This window comes from Haematobia irritans, chromosome 4, assembly GCF_050003625.1.
Source record: "Haematobia irritans isolate KBUSLIRL chromosome 4, ASM5000362v1, whole genome shotgun sequence".
Classification (NCBI taxonomy): domain Eukaryota; kingdom Metazoa; phylum Arthropoda; class Insecta; order Diptera; family Muscidae; genus Haematobia; species Haematobia irritans.
This window is the reverse complement of record NC_134400.1, coordinates 7312727-7332503: the sequence shown is the minus strand read 5'-3', so window position 1 is coordinate 7332503 and position 19777 is coordinate 7312727. Positions and strand designations below refer to the sequence as shown.

General features: G+C 23.9%; 1 protein-coding gene across 1 annotated transcript in view; it reads right to left on the bottom strand.

The window, feature by feature from the left end:
• LOC142233813 (uncharacterized) overlaps positions 1-19492 on the bottom strand; it is a 292870-nt gene extending 273378 nt beyond the window's left edge. Inside the window, exon 1 of the mRNA XM_075304846.1 lies at positions 18703-19492. Within this exon, the coding sequence (XP_075160961.1) occupies positions 18703-18808 (106 nt within the window). The 5' untranslated portion in view covers positions 18809-19492. The remainder of the gene's footprint in view (positions 1-18702) is intronic.
• Between the last annotated feature and the right edge of the window lie 285 nt (positions 19493-19777).

The window sequence follows — 19777 nt, the reverse complement described above, 5'->3', positions numbered from 1 at the left end:
AGGAAATGATAATAAAAAACCAAAAATATGTCATTTCCTAACCTCTCTGAAATTTGCGAAGGCTATATAGAAGTGACAATGGTAGACAAATCTTAATTATTTTAACGAAATTTGCTATTAAAATTTAGAGAAAGAAATAATTTCATCCCGAGTTTAGTAAAACAAAAAAAATTCAAATAATTTTCAATCAATATTTCTATGCGACCAGAACAGAATGACGAAATCTGTATATCCTCTTCTATGCTGATAATAATAAATTATACAAAAAATATTTTATTTTCTGGCTATTAGCTTATCAAAATGGCTAATAGCCAGAAGAGGCTTTGCATAAGCTTTGGAGAGAATATTTTTTCTGGATTTCACATTGTCATTGCCGCGCTTATTTTACTGTTTAGACAATGGCCAAGGTGCCATCAGTGCCATAAATTGAACATCAGTATCTGACATTAATTAAATATAAGTGGGTGTCATCGCCGCCGTCGCATTCTCCATTGTCTGATGTTGGCCGTCTGTCCATACGCCTTATTTTGTTTTATATGCGACTGCTACCAGTCTGTCATGTTGTAGGCGCCTCAATTATAGTTTGATATATTTGAGAATGTGAACATATTTAATTTATTTTTTTTTCTCATTTTCTGCTGATCATTGTAGAAATATAAAAATGGTATAAAATAATGTTCGCTGTAGATAAGCATTACCCTAAAAGGGTGTCAGATATCATTGTACATCTATTAATCTCTAAATAAACCAAAATGGGATGCGTGTATGTAGGAGGATTATATTGATTTGATAGAAGGAGAAAAAAAAGAGAAATGGCACATTGAACGTGTTTTGGAAACACATGAAAAAAATTGTGATATAAAGATCACAATAAAAAAAAATTCTATAGAAATACAATTTTCACAAAATTTTCTACAGAAATAAAACGTTGACAAAATTTTCTGTAGAAATAAAATTTTGACAAAATTTTCTATAGATATAAAATTTTGACAAAATTTTCTACAGAAACAAAATTTTGACAAAATTTTCTACGGAAATAAATGTGACAAAATTTTCTACAGAAAAAAAAATTTGACAAAATTTTCTATAGAAATAAAATTTTGAGAAAACCTTCTTTAGAAATAAAATGTTAGAAAATTTTATATAGAAATAAAATTTTGACAAAATTTTCTATAGAAATAAAATGTTTGAGAAAGTTTTTTTTTTATAAAAAAAATATAAATAAAATTTTGAAAAATTTTTCTACAGAAATAAAATTTTGACAAATTTTTCTATAGAAATAAAATTGTGACCAAATTTTCTACAGAAATAAAATTTTGACAAAATTTTCTACAGAAACAAAATTTTGACAAAATTTTCTACGGAAATAAATGTGACAAAATTTTCTACAGAAAAAAATTTTGACAAAATTTTCTATAGAAATAAAATTTTCAATAGAAATAAAATTTTGAGAAAACCTTCTTTAGAAATAAAATGTTAGAAAATTTTATATAGAAATAAAATTTTCACAAAATTTTCTATAGAAATAAAATGTTTGAGAAAGTTTTTTTTATAAAAAAAATATAAATAAAATTTTGAAAAATTTTTCTACAGAAATAAAATTTTGACAAATTTTTCTATAGAAATAAAATTGTGACCAAATTTTCTACAGAAATAAAATTTTGACAATATTGTCTATAGAAATAAAATTTTGACAAAATGTTCTATAGAAATAAAATTTTGAGAAAATCTTCTTTAGAAATAAAAAGTTAGAAAATTTTCTATACAAATAAAATTTTGACAAAATTTTCTATAGAAATAAAATTTTTACAAAATTTTCCATAGAAATTATATTTTGAGAAAATTTTCTTTAGAAATACAATTTTGAGAAAATTTTCTATAGAAATAAAATTTTGGAAAATTTTTCTATAGAAATAAAATTTTGACAACATTTTCTATAGAAATAAAATTTTGAGAAAATCTTCTTTAGAAATAAAAAGTTAGAAAATTTTCTATAGAAATAAAATTTTGACAAAATTTTCTATAGAAATAAAATTTTTACAAAATTTTCCATAGAAATTATATTTTGAGAAAATTTTCTTTAGAAATACAATTTTGAGAAAATTTTCTATAGAAATACAATTTTGGAAAATTTTCTATAGAAATAAAGTTTTGACAAAATTTTCTATAGACACAAAATTGTGACAATATTTTCTATGGAAATAAAATTTTGGACAAAATTTTCAATAGAAATAAAATTTTGACCAAATTTTCAATAGAAATAAAATTTAGACAAAATTGTCTATAGAAATGAAATTTTGACAAAATTTTCTATAGAAATAAAATTTTGACAAAATTTTCTAGAGAAATAACATTTTGAGAGAATATTGTATAGAAATAAAATTTTGAGAAAAATTTCTATAGACAAAAATTTTTGAGAAAGTCATTTTTATAGGAAAAAAATTATGGCTAAATTTTCTATAGAAATAAAATTTTGACAAAATTTTCTATAGAAATAAAATTTTTACAAAATTTTCCATAGAAATTAAATTTTGAGAAAATTTTCTTTAGAAATACAATTTTGAGAAAATTTTCTAAAGAAATAAAATTTTGGAAAATTTTTCTATAGAAATAAAATTTTGACAAAATTTTCTTTAGATATGAAATTTTGAGAAAATTTTTATAGAAATAGAATTTTGAGACCATTTTCTATAAAAATACAAATTTTAACAAAATTTTCGAGAACACACTACACTATTTAATTTATTAAATTCCCATGTCCATTTCATTTGGTTACATATACAAAATGTGACTTGGTTCACGTGTAAACACTTCATAACCATTTTTAAAGTAAATTTACAAAGAATCAGATAACAATTTTTTTGCCATTTTTATTTCCTTTATCACCACATTGGTATTTGTATGAAAGCTAAAGTGTGTTGGATTATATTTTAGAATTAATGACACAAAAAATGTAGCACACATTTGAAATGAAATGTAAATAAAAGTGGATGGAATTTGTACCTTTTGTGCAATTCTTCAAAAATGACCGAGTCATAGAAGAACGAACAAAAGAAAAATTATTTGTGTTATGTGTTATCAATAAAAACAAAAATGATAAAGTCACTTTAATAAATTCCAAAGATATGACTAAAGAACGAATAAGCGCTTAGAGATATTTTCTAATATTAACAATATTTGAAAGTGTTATAATAATACTTAGATAAAAGGTGAATTGGGGATAAAGGGGGAAAAGTGGAATTTCTTTTGAAAGATTTTCCAAAATTTTATTTCTAAAGAAAATTTTGTCAAAATTTTATATCTATGGAAAATTTTGTTATTTTTTTTTTTTTATATTAAAACGATTTTGTCATTCATTCTAAGGCCATTCTTGGCTGTCCTAGGACAAATTCAATATTTCGAAATATTTTAGCATTGTATAACTTAACTGTTATAATTAACTAATAACTGTTATAACTCTACAAATGTCCTATTCCTGTCTTTAACGAAATTATTTGCGCTTGCGGATAATTTAAATGGATAACATAAATGGCCTCCGATTAGGTTATATTTGTCATTATAATACTTAGCACCAAGCATTTGGATTATTTTCTGCTACTTTCTCATTGTTTTGAAATATATTTGCAGCCTTATGACCACTTTTAATTTACTCTAAAATATCAAAACTATGTGAGTGTTCATTATAAGACCATTCCTCGCCCTCCTAGGACAATTTCAAAGTATTGGAATTTTTTAAGCATATTACTGGCTTAATTGTTATAATTTACTACTAACTGTTATAACTCTGCAATTGTTCCCTTCCCATCTTTAAGGACATTATTTGCGGAAAATTTAACAGTCATTATAAATCAACTTCTTATTTCTTCGCGGGAACTAGAATGCATGCATGCAAATATATCAAAATTCACCATTCATGATGTAACTGATCCAAGGGGATTAATATCCAATGAACATCCAATATATGTTTTTCGAAATCTATCGGTTTCTTTTATCTAATCTTTCCTCCTTCTTCCCCCGCCCCATCCCTTTCCATATCATTTACCGGACTGTCAAATATTGGTGCCACCATTAAGGGCTTCCGTAAGATTTTGATATTTAAGACTTGTGGTTTTAATTGCTACTGCTACCGTTGCTATTAACGCCTAATGTTCTCCAAACGCATATCGCATATTTTTCAATGGCTCTGACTAATGGATGCCGGTATATGAATGGTGATGATGATGGTCTGATGGCCGTGCCGCTATTCATTCAATATAACATCTGCGACTGCTTAACGATTATAATAGTACATTTGTTGTTTTGTTTTTTGTTTTGCATTTTTTTTTGGAAGGTTGTATTGTTTTACTACCATTGACTGGGAATGTTAGGGGCATTGTAAGCTGATCGTCGTCATATATATTTCTTACGTTTTTTTTTTTTTGTATTTGTTATGCCCATAGAATTGATAAGGGGCCCATATCATGGGAATAATAATAACAGAAACAAGAATAAAATCGCAATTCACATACACAAGCCTCCCAATAGCAAACCCACATATCGGCTGCATTAACGTTTTAACATTCGAATTTGGTCGTAATTTTGTTGATATGAGCAAAGAATAAAAAATAGGAAGAAAATGCTAAGCCTTATATGTGTCTGCTTGATTAGAGTTGAGTAATAGCTATAACCGGCAAAATAACGTCAAGCAAATGATATTGTTATAATTTAAATTGAATAATGTTTTATAGAATTCGAAAGTAATCAGCTTAGAGTTTTTTTTTGTGCTCCAAAACGACTTCGAGGTGCTGTATAATATGAGGGGAAACTTAAGGAATACAAAAATTGAAGTGTATTATGGAAATTATAAGAATTGTCAAAACTGTTATAATAGTCTATAACTGTTATAATAGAAAATATTTAATCTGAAGTATATATTTTCTTAAATATTAAATTTATAACTTAATTAGAGTTGAGTAGTAAATATATCTGATATAGAAACGTCAAAAAAAAACTAAATTAAATTTCTATGGAAAATTTTGTCAACATTTTATTTTCATAGAAAAAATTGTTAAAATTTTATTTCTATAGAAAATGTTGTCAAAATTTTATTCCTATAGAAAGTTTTGTCAAAATTTTATTTCTATAGAAAAAAATCGAAATCCTACGGGGAAAAATTACACCCAACCATTATAATGGATGCTCTACATCTCAAAATCTCAAAACCGCAAATCTTTTCTTTGGCATTAAACCAACTGTAGAGTACACAAAAAAACTCATCAAATCAACAACCTACGTGCGCCTCCTTGAGAAACGAACAGTGAGGATAGAAAACGCAAATTTGCTAGCAAAGTGTGTCAAATGCTTTGATTTCATTCCACGCTCGCTGTCGTCTTATGTTATGGGGGTGTGTAAATTCACTTTTCGCATTGTTATGTAGTAGGGCTGGGTGTTTGCGATACAAATTTGGAATTCAATTGACGAGATGGGTTCTACGTAATTTGAGCTTTGCTATGTTTTTTTTTGCGAATCTTCACATTTGCCTCCACTCTAAGGAAAGGGAAATTGTTAATCATAATAAGTAATACAAACAAACAAAACCAATACTAAGATACATGCACTCACTTTAAATAGGGCAATTCAATGCGGTTTATTTTTTTTGCGATTTTTTTTTTTTTGGTACTGTTGCTTGTGCTGCTGTTGAGATTTTGCGGTTTAGATTTGAATTTAAAAAGTTTATTTTTCTTTTGCTCTATACTTTTTGTTGCTAATTTCCTTAGGGAAATAATGAGAATAAAAAATTTTAGAACAAAAAAAATGGAATTGTTAGAAAAATATTTTTGCTTGTGGTTTATGAATGAATTCTGGTCGCTGTGGGTGATAATGAGCCACTAGCAGCAACAGCAGGGACTCGGTATGTTTCATTTCTGATGGCTATGGCAACACAAATGTTTGCGATTTTATCAAAAGATGATTGCTGGACGGAAGAACGGACAGAAAGGAAGTGAAGGTTTCTAGCCTGAGGAATGCAAAATATTTTTGTTTTGTAGATAAAGCAGAATTTCAATGTTCTAGCTGCTGAAATTCGATTGAAGGGGAAGAGCAATATTAAAATAATCAACGATTTGCTAAATTTAAATTTAGCTTAAATCAAGATTTTCCATGCGGCCAGTTTGAATTCTAATCAGCAAAATGCTTACTGCAAAACCAGCAACATGAATTAGTCAGAGCCAGATAGTAACTTCCGTAATTCCGGAAGGCATTATTCACTAAGATTACAGCTTAAACAAGCAAAAAACACCAACGTCACATACCGATATTACTGAATTAGTAGAAAAAAAATCGTTATATGAACGCAATGTGTCATTAAAATTCAACCCATTGAAATAAATTCGTTAATACAACGAAATTTTTACTTATTGTTAGAAATTTCTACTCATCAACGAAATGTTTCGTTCTATCTATGAAAAATTTTCTTTGGCTTAATTTTAATGAAATTTTCGTTTTGTGTAGCTTCGGTCATATTTTAGATGACATCTTATTTCATAGAATTTTTTGGCCCATACAAAACATTTAGTTCACTTAATTTGATTTGATTGATATAATAACATTTTGATAAAATTTTCTATCGAAATAACATTTTGTTAAAATTTTCTATAGAAATAAAATTTTGTTAAAATTTTCTATAGAAATAAAATTTTGACAAAATTTTCTATAGAAATAAAATTTTGACAAAATTTTCCATAGAAATTTATACTTTGACAAAATTTTCTATAGAAATAAAATTTTGTTAAAATTTTCTTTAGAAATAAAATTTTGACAAACTTTTCTATAGAAATAAAATTTTGACAAAATTTTCTATAGCAATAAAATTTTGACAAAATTTTCTATAGAAATAAAATTTTGACACATTTTTCTATAGAAATGAAATATTTACAAAATTTTCTATAGAAATGAAATTTTTCTATAGAAAAAAAAAAATATTTCTATACATTTACATTTTTCTATAGAAATGAACTTTTGACCAAAATTTCTATTGTAATAAAATGTGGAAAAAATTTACTATAGAAATAAAATTTTCACCAAATTTTATTTCTATTGTAATAAAATGTGGAAAAAATTTTCTATAGAAAAACAATTTTGACAAAATTTTGTATACAAATAAAATTTTGACAAATTTTCTATAGGAACAAAATTTTGACAAAATTTTCAATAAAAATAAAATTTTGACAAAAAAATTTCTATACAAATAAAATTATGACAAAATTTTCTATAGAAATAAAATTTTGACAAAATTTTCTATAGAAATAAAATTTTGACAAAATTTTCTATAGAAATGCAATTTTGAAAAAAAAAATTCTATAGAAATAAAATTTTGACAAAATTTTCTATAGAAATAAAATTATGACACAATTTTCTATAGAAATCAAATTATGACAAAATTTTCTACAGAAATAAAATTTTGACAAAATTGTCTATAGAAATAAAATGATGACAAAATTTTCTATAGAAATAAAATTTTGACAAAATTCTCTATAGAAATAAAATTTTGACAAAATTTTCTGTAGCAATAAAATTTTAACAACATTTTCTATAGAAATACAATTTTGACAAAATTTTCTTAGAGAAAAAAAATTTTGACAAAAATTTCTATAGAAACAAAATTTTCTATAGAAATAAAATTTTGACAAAATTGTCTATAGAAATAAAATATTGACAAATTTTTCTATAGAAATAACATTTTGACAAAATTTTCTTATAGAAACAAAATTTTGAGACAATTTTATATAGGAATTAAATTTTGACCAAATTTTCGATTGTAATAAAATGTGGACAAAATTTTCTGTAGAAATAAAATTTTTACAAAATTTTCTATAGAAATAAAATTTTCACCAAATTTTATTTCTATTGTAATAAAATGTGGAAAAAAATTTTCTATAGAAATAAAATTTTGACAAAATTTTCTATACAAATAAAATTTTAAAAAATTTTCTTTAAAAACAAAATTTTCTATAGAAATAAAATTTGACAAAATTGTCTAGAGAAATAGAATTTTAACAAATTTTTCTATAGTAATAAAATTTTCATATCATATCATATCATATCATATCATATCATATCATATCATATCATATCATATCATATCATATCATATCATATCATATCATATCATATCATATCATATCATATCATATCATATCATATCATATCATATCATATCATATCATATCATATCATATCATATCATATCATATCATATCATATCATATCATATCATATCATATCATATCATATCATATCATATCATATCATATCATATCATATCATATCATATCATATCATATCATATCATATCATATCATATCATATCATATCATATCATATCATATCATATCATATCATATCATATCATATCATATCATATCATATCATATCATATCATATCATATCATATCATATCATATCATATCATATCATATCATATCATATCATATCATATCATATCATATCATATCATATCATATCATATCATATCATATCATATCATATCATATCATATCATATCATATCATATCATATCATATCATATCATATCATATCATATCATATCATATCATATCATATCATATCATATCATATCATATCATATCATATCATATCATATCATATCATATCATATCATATCATATCATATCATATCATATCATATCATATCATATCATATCATATCATATCATATCATATCATATCATATCATATCATATCATATCATATCATATCATATCATATCATATCATATCATATCATATCATATCATATCATATCATATCATATCATATCATATCATATCATATCATATCATATCATATCATATCATATCATATCATATCATATCATATCATATCATATCATATCATATCATATCATATCATATCATATCATATCATATCATATCATATCATATCATATCATATCATATCATATCATATCATATCATATCATATCATATCATATCATATCATATCATATCATATCATATCATATCATATCATATCATATCATATCATATCATATCATATCATATCATATCATATCATATCATATCATATCATATCATATCATATCATATCATATCATATCATATCATATCATATCATATCATATCATATCATATCATATCATATCATATCATATCATATCATATCATATCATATCATATCATATCATATCATATCATATCATATCATATCATATCATATCATATCATATCATATCATATCATATCATATCATATCATATCATATCATATCATATCATATCATATCATATCATATCATATCATATCATATCATATCATATCATATCATATCATATCATATCATATCATATCATATCATATCATATCATATCATATCATATCATATCATATCATATCATATCATATCATATCATATCATATCATATCATATCATATCATATCATATCATATCATATCATATCATATCATATCATATCATATCATATCATATCATATCATATCATATCATATCATATCATATCATATCATATCATATCATATCATATCATATCATATCATATCATATCATATCATATCATATCATATCATATCATATCATATCATATCATATCATATCATATCATATCATATCATGTCATATCATATCATATCATATCATATCATATCATATCATATCGTATCATATCATATCATATCATATCATATCATATCATATCATATCATATCATATCGTATCATAACATTTATCATAATTTAATTTGATTTAATTGTATTCTAATTTAGTTTAATTTAATTTTATTTTATTTAATATTATTTTATTTTATTTTTTAATTTAATTTATTTTTTTAATTTTCCTGTACCTCTCCAATATATAGACAATTTGTACAAACATGTCTTACAATTTTTGTACACAATTTAACCAAATTATGAAATTATTCGCCTCCAAACAACTAGCAATTGGTAATAAAGTTGTGTGCTCGTCATTCAGCAAATCGTTATTGCTTTTTTTTTGGTCTTGAGCTTCATAACTACACAATGATGATCATAATTAATGTTCACCCTGATCTTCAAATAATAATCACATTGCATGAAATTAAATTTTCCTTTTCTTTTTGTATATTTGGATACGATTTATAGGCCATCAGAGATTTGTTTGGTCTATTTGCTCTTATTCACGTGACGTGGGTGGCTATACAGACATTAGCAAATATATTCAAATGAATAATGTTTTTGTATATCAACATCCCAATGAAGAATTCTGATTGGGATTTAAAACAAAAGCATAAGTAAATACAAAATTAATCCCTTTGATTTAATGTCGGCATATCTCTTCTAATTCAGATATGTGTGCGATATAAAGAGTGGTTGGGGAAGGTCGACGTAGTCGTATGCTACACTAGGGATAAAATAGTCGATACAAAGACTGTTTGGGGAAGGTCAAACTAATAATACCTTATTCTAGGGATAAAAAAAGTCCCTACCTTCAATAATTTCAAAATTGAGAGTCAACTTTTTACCATTTTTAGAAAATAATTTTAATTTTGGAAAAAATCGAATCTATAGAAATAAAATTTTGAAAACATTTTCTGTAGGAATATAATATAATTTTCTATAAATTCAATATTTTACAAATTATTAATTTTCGTGTAAGGTCATACAAAATCGATGTACCAAAAAATTGTAATATGAGAGATTATTTTCTATAGAAATACAATTTTGACAAAAGTTTCTATAGAAAGAAATTGTAACAGATTTTTCTATGAAAATAATATTTTGACAAAATTTTCTTTAGAAATGAAATTTTCTATAGAGTATGAAATTACCTCCAGTTCTTTCCTCTTCCTTGACAAATTTCTTTTCGTTTCTTTCGTTTCGTTTACTGGGTTATTCCTTTCCAACAGTAGCATGCCATTTAAACAATTTCAAATATTTTGCGTTCAAGCAAATCGGTTTTCTTTTCTTTAGATAACGACGCGTGTGTGTCTATGATCGAACAAAGATATTAGAAGATTATTTAAAAATATATATTGTGTGTGTGTGTTTTTTTTTAATTTTTAAATAAACAATAATGTATTTTGAATAGCTTAGCGTATATCAAACAAATGAATGTTTTTTGCCATATATTTTGGTCGTTGTTAGTGTATAGAGTTCATTGAAATGTTATACTAATTTGACAAAGATGCCAAATGTGTTTATTTGTATGATTTTTCACCAAACTATTTGTGATAATTCATTGATGATTCAATGGGAAGGTATTTATGAAAAGGAATTTAAGATTTTGTTTAATATCATTGAAAATAATTTTTTATGATTTGAATTCAATTTAACATATAAAAAAATTGAAATTGAAACCATTTGAATTTCAGGGAATTAATTTATAATTTTTCTTTCACCTCAAATGAAACTACATATTTTCATTTAAAATTAAATTTTATTTTTAGATATTTTTCCAAATCAAATGCAATCCTTCGTAATTCATATGCAACCGTTTGCAATTCAACAGAAACCGTGTTGAAAACCAATCACACTCAAAAAAAGTTTACTTGGATCCAAAGATTTTGACCTTCTCTTAAGGATTTTGGTGTTGATTCCGAGCTAAAGGTTTCATTTAAAAATGCTGTACTGTAATTGAATAAAATCGCACTAAAATAATTCTCTGAATTTTAGCAAGCTAAAATTAAATGAATTTAAGCGGCCAGACGAAAGGTCTAAAATCAGTGTATATAAGAGAAACTTTAAAAAATTAAAACCTGGCAGAAAAGTTTGAGAACATTGGTAAATAAATCTGTCTAAAAAATCCTTGGGTAATAATATAAGATTTTAAGCGCGAGTGAGGACAATTGTTTTCCTAATTATTTACTAAACAAACCCCGACTTCAATACTTAGATCGTTCCTCCAATTCTTGTTCTGTTTTTTTCTTTGTAATTTCAAAAATTCTAATTTAACTTTTTTTGTGTTTTTCTTTTTTTTTTGTTATTAACTGTTCACAAGAATTTGGTTGCTTAGCCATTATCTGATTGCTTAGCCGAAATAAATTTAATATCACGCATATATTTTGGTTTTCCCTCATTTCATTTTAAATTACGATGTACACCTTTTCGAAATCATTCAGATGAACAATAAATCAACACATGTGTTCTACATTTTCATATGATCAAAAAAAATTTAAAAAAAATCGCACAAATGCGTGAATAATACTATAATACAAAATGAGCAACCATCAACTTCAAAAGGAACCAGACACAGAAATACACTGATTAAAGGAAAATCAATTTAGGTCTTTCGTAGCAGCAGACTTTAAACATATGTTTCCAAGTAGACGGAGTATACAGACAGACGGACAACTATCGTTATCAGGATGAATCATCTTTCCGTGTAATAAAATGAAAATGAAAACAAAAAAATATCTCAGATCTACATATGAGACATATCGCAATTGAATCCAGGATTTATGACAGAAATCTTTTTATTTTTGTGACTTGAAATTATTTTAAAAAATTAAATAGACAACAAAATTTTCAGTATTTATCCCAATAAAATTTGTGATATTTAAAATTTTTACAAAATTTTCTATAGAAATAAAATGTTGAAAAAAATTTCTATAGTATTAAAACTTTAACAAAATTTTCTATAGAAATAAAATTTTGAAAAAAATTTCTACAGAATTAAAATTTTAACAAAATTTTCTATAGAAATAAAATTTTGCAAAAATTTTCGATAGAAAAAGTTTTTAAAAAATTTTCTATAAAAATAAAGTGTTGACAAAATTTTCTATAGAAATAAAATTTTGCAAGAATTTTCTATAGAAATAAAATTTTCACAATATTTTCTATAGAAATAAAATTTTGGCAATATTTTCTATAGAAATAAAATTTTGACAATATTTTCTATAGAAATAAAATTTTGACAATATTTTCTATAGAAATAAAATTTTGACAAAATTTTCTATATTCTATAAATTTTGACAAAATTTTCAAACGAAATAAAATTTTGACAAAATTTCCTATAGAAATAAACTTTTGAAAAAATTTCTATAAAAATAAAATTTCGACAAAATTGTCTATAGAAATAAAATTTTGCAAAAATTTTCTATAGAAATAAAATTTTGACAATATTTTCTATAGAAATAAAATTTTGAAAAATTTTCTATAGAAATAAAATTTTGAAAAATTTTTCTATAGAAATAAAATTTTGACAAAATTGTCTATAGAAATAAAATTTTGACAAAATTTTCTATAGAAATAAAATTTCGCCAAAATTTCCTATAGAAATAAACTTTTGAAAAATTTTCTATAAAAATAAAATTTCGAAAAAATTTTCTATAGAAATAAAATTTTGACAATATTTTCTATAGAAATAAAATTTTAAAAAATTTTCTATAGAAATAAAATTTTGACAAAATTGTCTATAGAAATAAAATTTTGACAAAATTTTCTATAGAAATAAAATTTCGACAAAATTTTCTATAGAAATAAAATTTTGACAAAATTTTGTATAAAACAAAATTTGCAAACATTTTCTATAGAAATACAATTTTTGAAAAATTTTCTATAGAAATAAAATTTTGACAATATTTTCTATAGAAATAAAATTTTGACAAAAGTTTGTACAAAAATAAAATTTTGCAAAATAACATTTTGGAAAAATTTTCTATAGAAATAAAATTTTGACAATATTTTCTATAGAAACAAAATTTTGACTAAATTTTCTATAGAAATAAAATTTTGACAAAAGTTTGTCAAAAAGAAAATTTTGCAAAAATTTTCTATAGAAATAAAACTTTGCAAAAATTTTCTATAGAAATAAAATTTTGACAAAATTTTGTATAGAAATAAAATTTTGACAAAATTTTCTATAGAAATAAAATTTTGACAAAATTTTCTATAGAAATAAAATTTTGACAAAATTTTCTATAAAAATAAAATTTTGACAAAATTTTCTATAGAAATAAAATTTTGACAAAATTTTCTATAGAAATAAAATTTTGACAAAATTGTCTATAGAAATAAAATTTTGACAAAATTTTCTATAGAAATAAAATTTCGACAAAATTTTCTATAGAAATAAAATTTTGACAAAATTTTGTATAAAACAAAATTTGCAAACATTTTCTATAGAAATAAAATTTTTGAAAAATTTTCTATAGAAATAAAATTTTGACAATATTTTCTATAGAAATAAAATTTTGACAAAAGTTTGTACAAAAATAAAATTTTGCAAAATAACATTTTGGAAAAATTTTCTATAGAAATAAAATTTTGACAATATTTTCTATAGAAACAAAATTTTGACTAAATTTTCTATAGAAATAAAATTTTGACAAAAGTTTGTCAAAAAGAAAATTTTGCAAAAATTTTCTATAGAAATAAAACTTTGCAAAAATTTTCTATAGAAATAAAATTTTGACAAAATTTTGTATAGAAATAAAATTTTGACAAAATTTTCTATAGAAATAAATTTCGACAACATTTTCTATAGAAAAAATTTAGAAAAAAATTTTCTATAACATAGAAATAAAATTTTGACAAAATTTTCTATAGAAATAAAATTTTGACAAAATTTTCTATAGAAATAAAATTTTGACAAAATTTTCTAAAGAAATAAAATTTTCTATAGAAATAAAATTTTGACTAAATTTTTTATAGAAAAAAAAAATTTACAAAATTTTCTATAGAAGTAACATTTGAACATAATTCTCTATAGACAAAACTTTTTACAAAATTTTCTATAGGCAATAATTTTGACAAAATTTTGTTTAGAAATAAAATTTTGACATAATTTTCTATAGAAATAAAATTTTGACAAAATTTTGTATAGAAATAAAATTTTGACATAATTTTCTATAGAAATAAAACTTTGCAAAAATTTATCTATAGAAATAAATTTTGACAAAATTGTCTATAGAAATAAAATGTTGACAATATTTTCTATAGAAATAAAATTTTGACAAAATTCAATTTCTTACAAACTTTTAATTTTCGTAGTGTGTCATACGATCCATGGTAAGTTCTCCGTTTTTGGTATAATCGTTAATTAATTTACAAATCCAGAAAATTCCAACTTGTCTCTCAATTTGCCTTGAAATATCCTACGTAAAAAAATGTTTGGCTATATATCTTGTAAAGGGTGATTCTTTTGAGGTTAGGATTTTCATGCATTAGTATTTGACAGATCACGTGGGATTTCAGACATGGTGTCAAAGAGAAAGATGCTCAGTATGCTTTGACATTTCATCATGAATAGACTTACTAACGAGCAACGCTTGCAAATCATTGAATTTTATTACCAAAATCAGTGTTCGGTTCGAAATGTGTTTATCGACAAATTTTGTTCAGCGATGAGGCTCATTTCTGGTTGAATGGCTACGTAAATAAGCAAAATTGCCGCATTTGGAGTGAAGAGCAACCAGAAGCCGTTCAAGAACTGCCCATGCATCCCGAAAAATGCACTGTTTGGTGTGGTTTGTACGCTGGTGGAATCATTGGACCGTATTTTTTCAAAGATGCTGTTGGACGCAACGTTACGGTGAATGGCGATCGCTATCGTTCGATGCTAACAAACTTTTTGTTGCCAAAAATGGAAGAACTGAACTTGGTTGACATGTGGTTTCAACAAGATGGCGCTACATGCCACACAGCTCGCGATTCTATGGCCATTTTGAGGGAAAACTTCGGAGAACAATTCATCTCAAGAAATGGACCGGTAAGTTGGCCACCAAGATCATGCGATTTGACGCCTTTAGACTATTTTTTGTGGGGCTACGTCAAGTCTAAAGTCTACAGAAATAAGCCAGCAACTATTCCAGCTTTGGAAGACAACATTTCCGAAGAAATTCGGGCTATTCCGGCCGAAATGCTCGAAAAAGTTGCCCAAAATTGGACTTTCCGAATGGACCACCTAAGACGCAGCCGCGGTCAACATTTAAATGAAATTATCTTAAAAAAGTAAATGTCATGGACCAATCTAACGTTTCAAATAAAGAACCGATGAGATTTTGCAAATTTTATGCGTTTTTTTTTTTTTTAAAGTTATCAAGCTCTTAACAAATCACCCTTTACTAGGAAAAAATGCATACATTTTTGCAATGAAACAACCCCATACCATGCAAAATGTGCAGCCATATGGGCTCCTCTGGCCTAGTATGCCCATCACCTCTTATTCACTTGAAGATGCTATCGACTGTCTGGCAATTGTTTGGAAATAGTTTTCGTGCGAAGTTTTTATTCAGCCTTATTTTATTTAGTCAAGTGGTGGACTTTTTGTTTTGTTTTAGAAAATAATTGAATGATTCATGTCAAAGAAATTCTTGGCTTTATTTATTTTCAAAGAATGAACACAGAAGAAAATGACGTAAAATATTTTTGCGTATAATTTACAAAGTGGCTATAGCTCATGATAAATGTTTAAATGTAAAGGCCAATTAATCAAAACTGAGAGAAAAAAAGATTTTTATAAATAAGCCCCATAATGCACTCAAAGAAAAAATACTTCTATCCAGAAGGATATATCATACAAACGAAATTTCTTCTCTCTCTCTCATAAGGTATTTTGTTAATGAAAGAAAATTCTTAATTTTATTTTTTTGCGACTTTAGTCGAGTCTGCCCGATTTGTGAACCTTAAGAAATCCTATAATAATTTTGGGAAAAATATTTGCTCACAGATAAATATTTATATCAATATTACTGTCTGCCACAACTCCCCCAAACCCTCTAGTCTAGTTTTTCTATCTAGCTATTGCGATGATAATTATATCCAACAATAAAAATGAAAACAACACAAAGAAATGCATTAAATGAACTCAAACTTAATCAAATAAAATGCTGTCAGTTTTTTTTTGTTTTTGTATGTTTTCAAGGTGGCTTTGTATTATAATTTATTTGCATTTGAAAAATATCCTCTCCACTTGAAATTTCTACCCCTTAATATGAACCCTAAGACAACAAACAAAAAAAAAAGAAAATATTTCATAGATGAAATTCTTTCAATTCATACGTAAACTCTAAAAATAACAATTAAACCAATTTTGAAATGCGCTATAAGACCAAAACAAACAAAAGCAAATAGCTAAGGTGAAATTTCTGCAAACAAAAAACTGAAAACAACAAAACATCACCCCCAAATCACATTGCAAACACAACAAAAAATAGATAAACAGTAAAATGAATTAGCAGATATTCATCAGCCATGAATATGTGAAGAAACTAAAGTCGAGCAAATGCCGACTATAAAATGACCTACAAGGAAAAAAATATATTTCAATCATAAAATTGATCCAATTAATTTTTAATTGAAATATCTTCAATCACAGAAATGATACTAACCTCAAAATTTTATTTCTGTAACAAATTTTGCCAAAATTTTATTTCTATCAAATATTTTGTCAAAATTTATTTTTATTGAAAATTTTCTCAAAATTTCGTTTTTATTGAAAATTTTGTCCAAATTTTTTTTTATAGAAAATATTGTCAAAATGTTTTTTCTCTAGAAAATGTTTTCAACATTTTATTTCTATAGAAAATTTTGTCAAAACTTTTATTTCTATAGAAAATTTTGTCAAAGTTTTATTTTTACAGAAAAAATTTTCAAAATTTTGTTTCTATAGAAAATTTTGTCAAAATTTTATTTCTATAGATAATTTTGTCAAAATTTTATTTCTATAGATAATTTTGTCAAAATTTTATTTCTATAGATAATTTTGTCAAAATTTTATTTCTATACAAAATTTTGTCATAACTTTATTTCTATAGAAAATTTTGTCAAAGTTTTATTTTTACAGAAAAAATTTTCAAAATTTTGTTTGTATAGAAAATTTTGTCAAAATTTTATTTCTATAGATAATTTTGTCAAAATTTTATTTCTATAGATAATTTTGTCAAAATTTTGTCAAAATTTTATTTCTATACAAAATTTTGACAAAATTTTATTTCTATAGAAAATTTTGTCAACATTTTTTTCTGTAAAAAATTTTGTTAAAATTATATTTTTATTAAAAATTTTGTCAATTTTTTTTTCAATAGAAATTTTTGTCAAAATTTTAGTTTTATTGAAAATGTTGTCAAAATTTTGTCAAAAAAATTTTCTGTAAAAAATTTTGTTAAAATTGTATTTCTATAGAAAATTTTGTCAACATTTTTTTTTAAAGAAATTTTTGTCAAAATTATATTGCTAAAATTTTGTCAACATTTTATTTCTATATAAATTTTATTTCTTATTCCTATAGATAATTTTATCAAAATTTTATTTCTATCGCAAATTTTATCAAAATTTTATTTCTATAGAAAATTTTGTCAAAATTTTATTTCTATACAAAATTTTGTCAAAATTTTATTTCTATAGAAAATTTTGTCAACATTTTTTTCTGTAAAAAATTTTGTTAAATTTATATTTCTATAGAAAATTTTGTAAAATTTTTTTTCAATAGAAATTTTTGTCAAAATTTTCGTTTTATTGAAAATATTGTCAACATTTTGTCAAAAATTTGTTTCTGTAAATTTTTTTATTAAATTATAATTCTATAGAAAATTTTTTCAAAACAAAAATTTATAAATTTTTGACAAAAATTTTGTCAAAAATTTTATTTCTTTAGAAAATTTTGTCAAAATTTTATTTCTATATACAATTTTTTCAAAATTTTGTGTCATGTTAAAAATCCCCAAATTTAATTTTTGTACGAATACACATACCTGTTAATACTGCTGTCGTTTCCGAAGGTGCCGGTACAAATATCACTAATATCAGCATGGTGCTGACAAATATGACGCCATTCCAATAGATTCGATTGTGATTCATGATGCCTGATGTATGTTGGTAAATTTTTAAACAAAACGGGGAAAACAATTTATAATGCAGAGTGCATAGAAAAAAAAACAGCGAAAAATATAGAACGCACACACACACACACGCACACGGGAAACTGATGATCTTTCACGGACAAAATAAATTTTTTGTGCTTTGGTTTTTTTTTTGATATTGTTATTGTTATCGTTGTTGTTGCTTTGTTGTTTATTAGGTAGGCTTAAACGATTTACGAGTAGTAAAATTAATGGCCAAGTTTTAGAGTCAAATTATCCTTGATGTTGGATGTTGTAGAGAAGGTCTACTAAGATTGATGATGACTGTCGTAATGATATCGCAGCACTTGTATATGATGTCGTTTGTGTTGAGGCTAATGTGAATGTTATACCAGGTTTGGATGCCGCAATATTCACAAAAAATATATATTAGTTAGATTAGGCCAACATTTTGTATAGATTAATTCAATTGAAGTAATTCATTACAACATATGTTTAATGATATTCAATTTGAGTTTCGGTTATTTTGGAATATTTAATATTGGTATAATTTGTATTTTTTACAATAATATTTATGGATTTTATTTATTTATTATTATTTTTTTGTAGAAATTTAGTTTTCTATATCTTTTATTTGGAGGCTTGAACTTTTCTAAAAAAATTTTTTGCTAGTTATAATTCACTATTTATTTTCCTTAAAAATAGAATTTAGAATTTTTGTAGAATTTTTTCTGAGCGATTTAAAAGCACTTTACTTTAACCTAAATATTAAACAAAATAAAGAAAATCTTTTTATTGAAAATATTCTGAATTAACTCAATTTAAGATTTTCTTTATTTTTAATATTTGTTTTTGTTTTTTTTTAAGATTTTGTTTTGCTTTTAAAATTTTAAACAATTTTTGTTGCTCTTAAATTTTATTAATCAATTTGAAAAAAAAAATCAAAAATATTTATCTAAATATATAA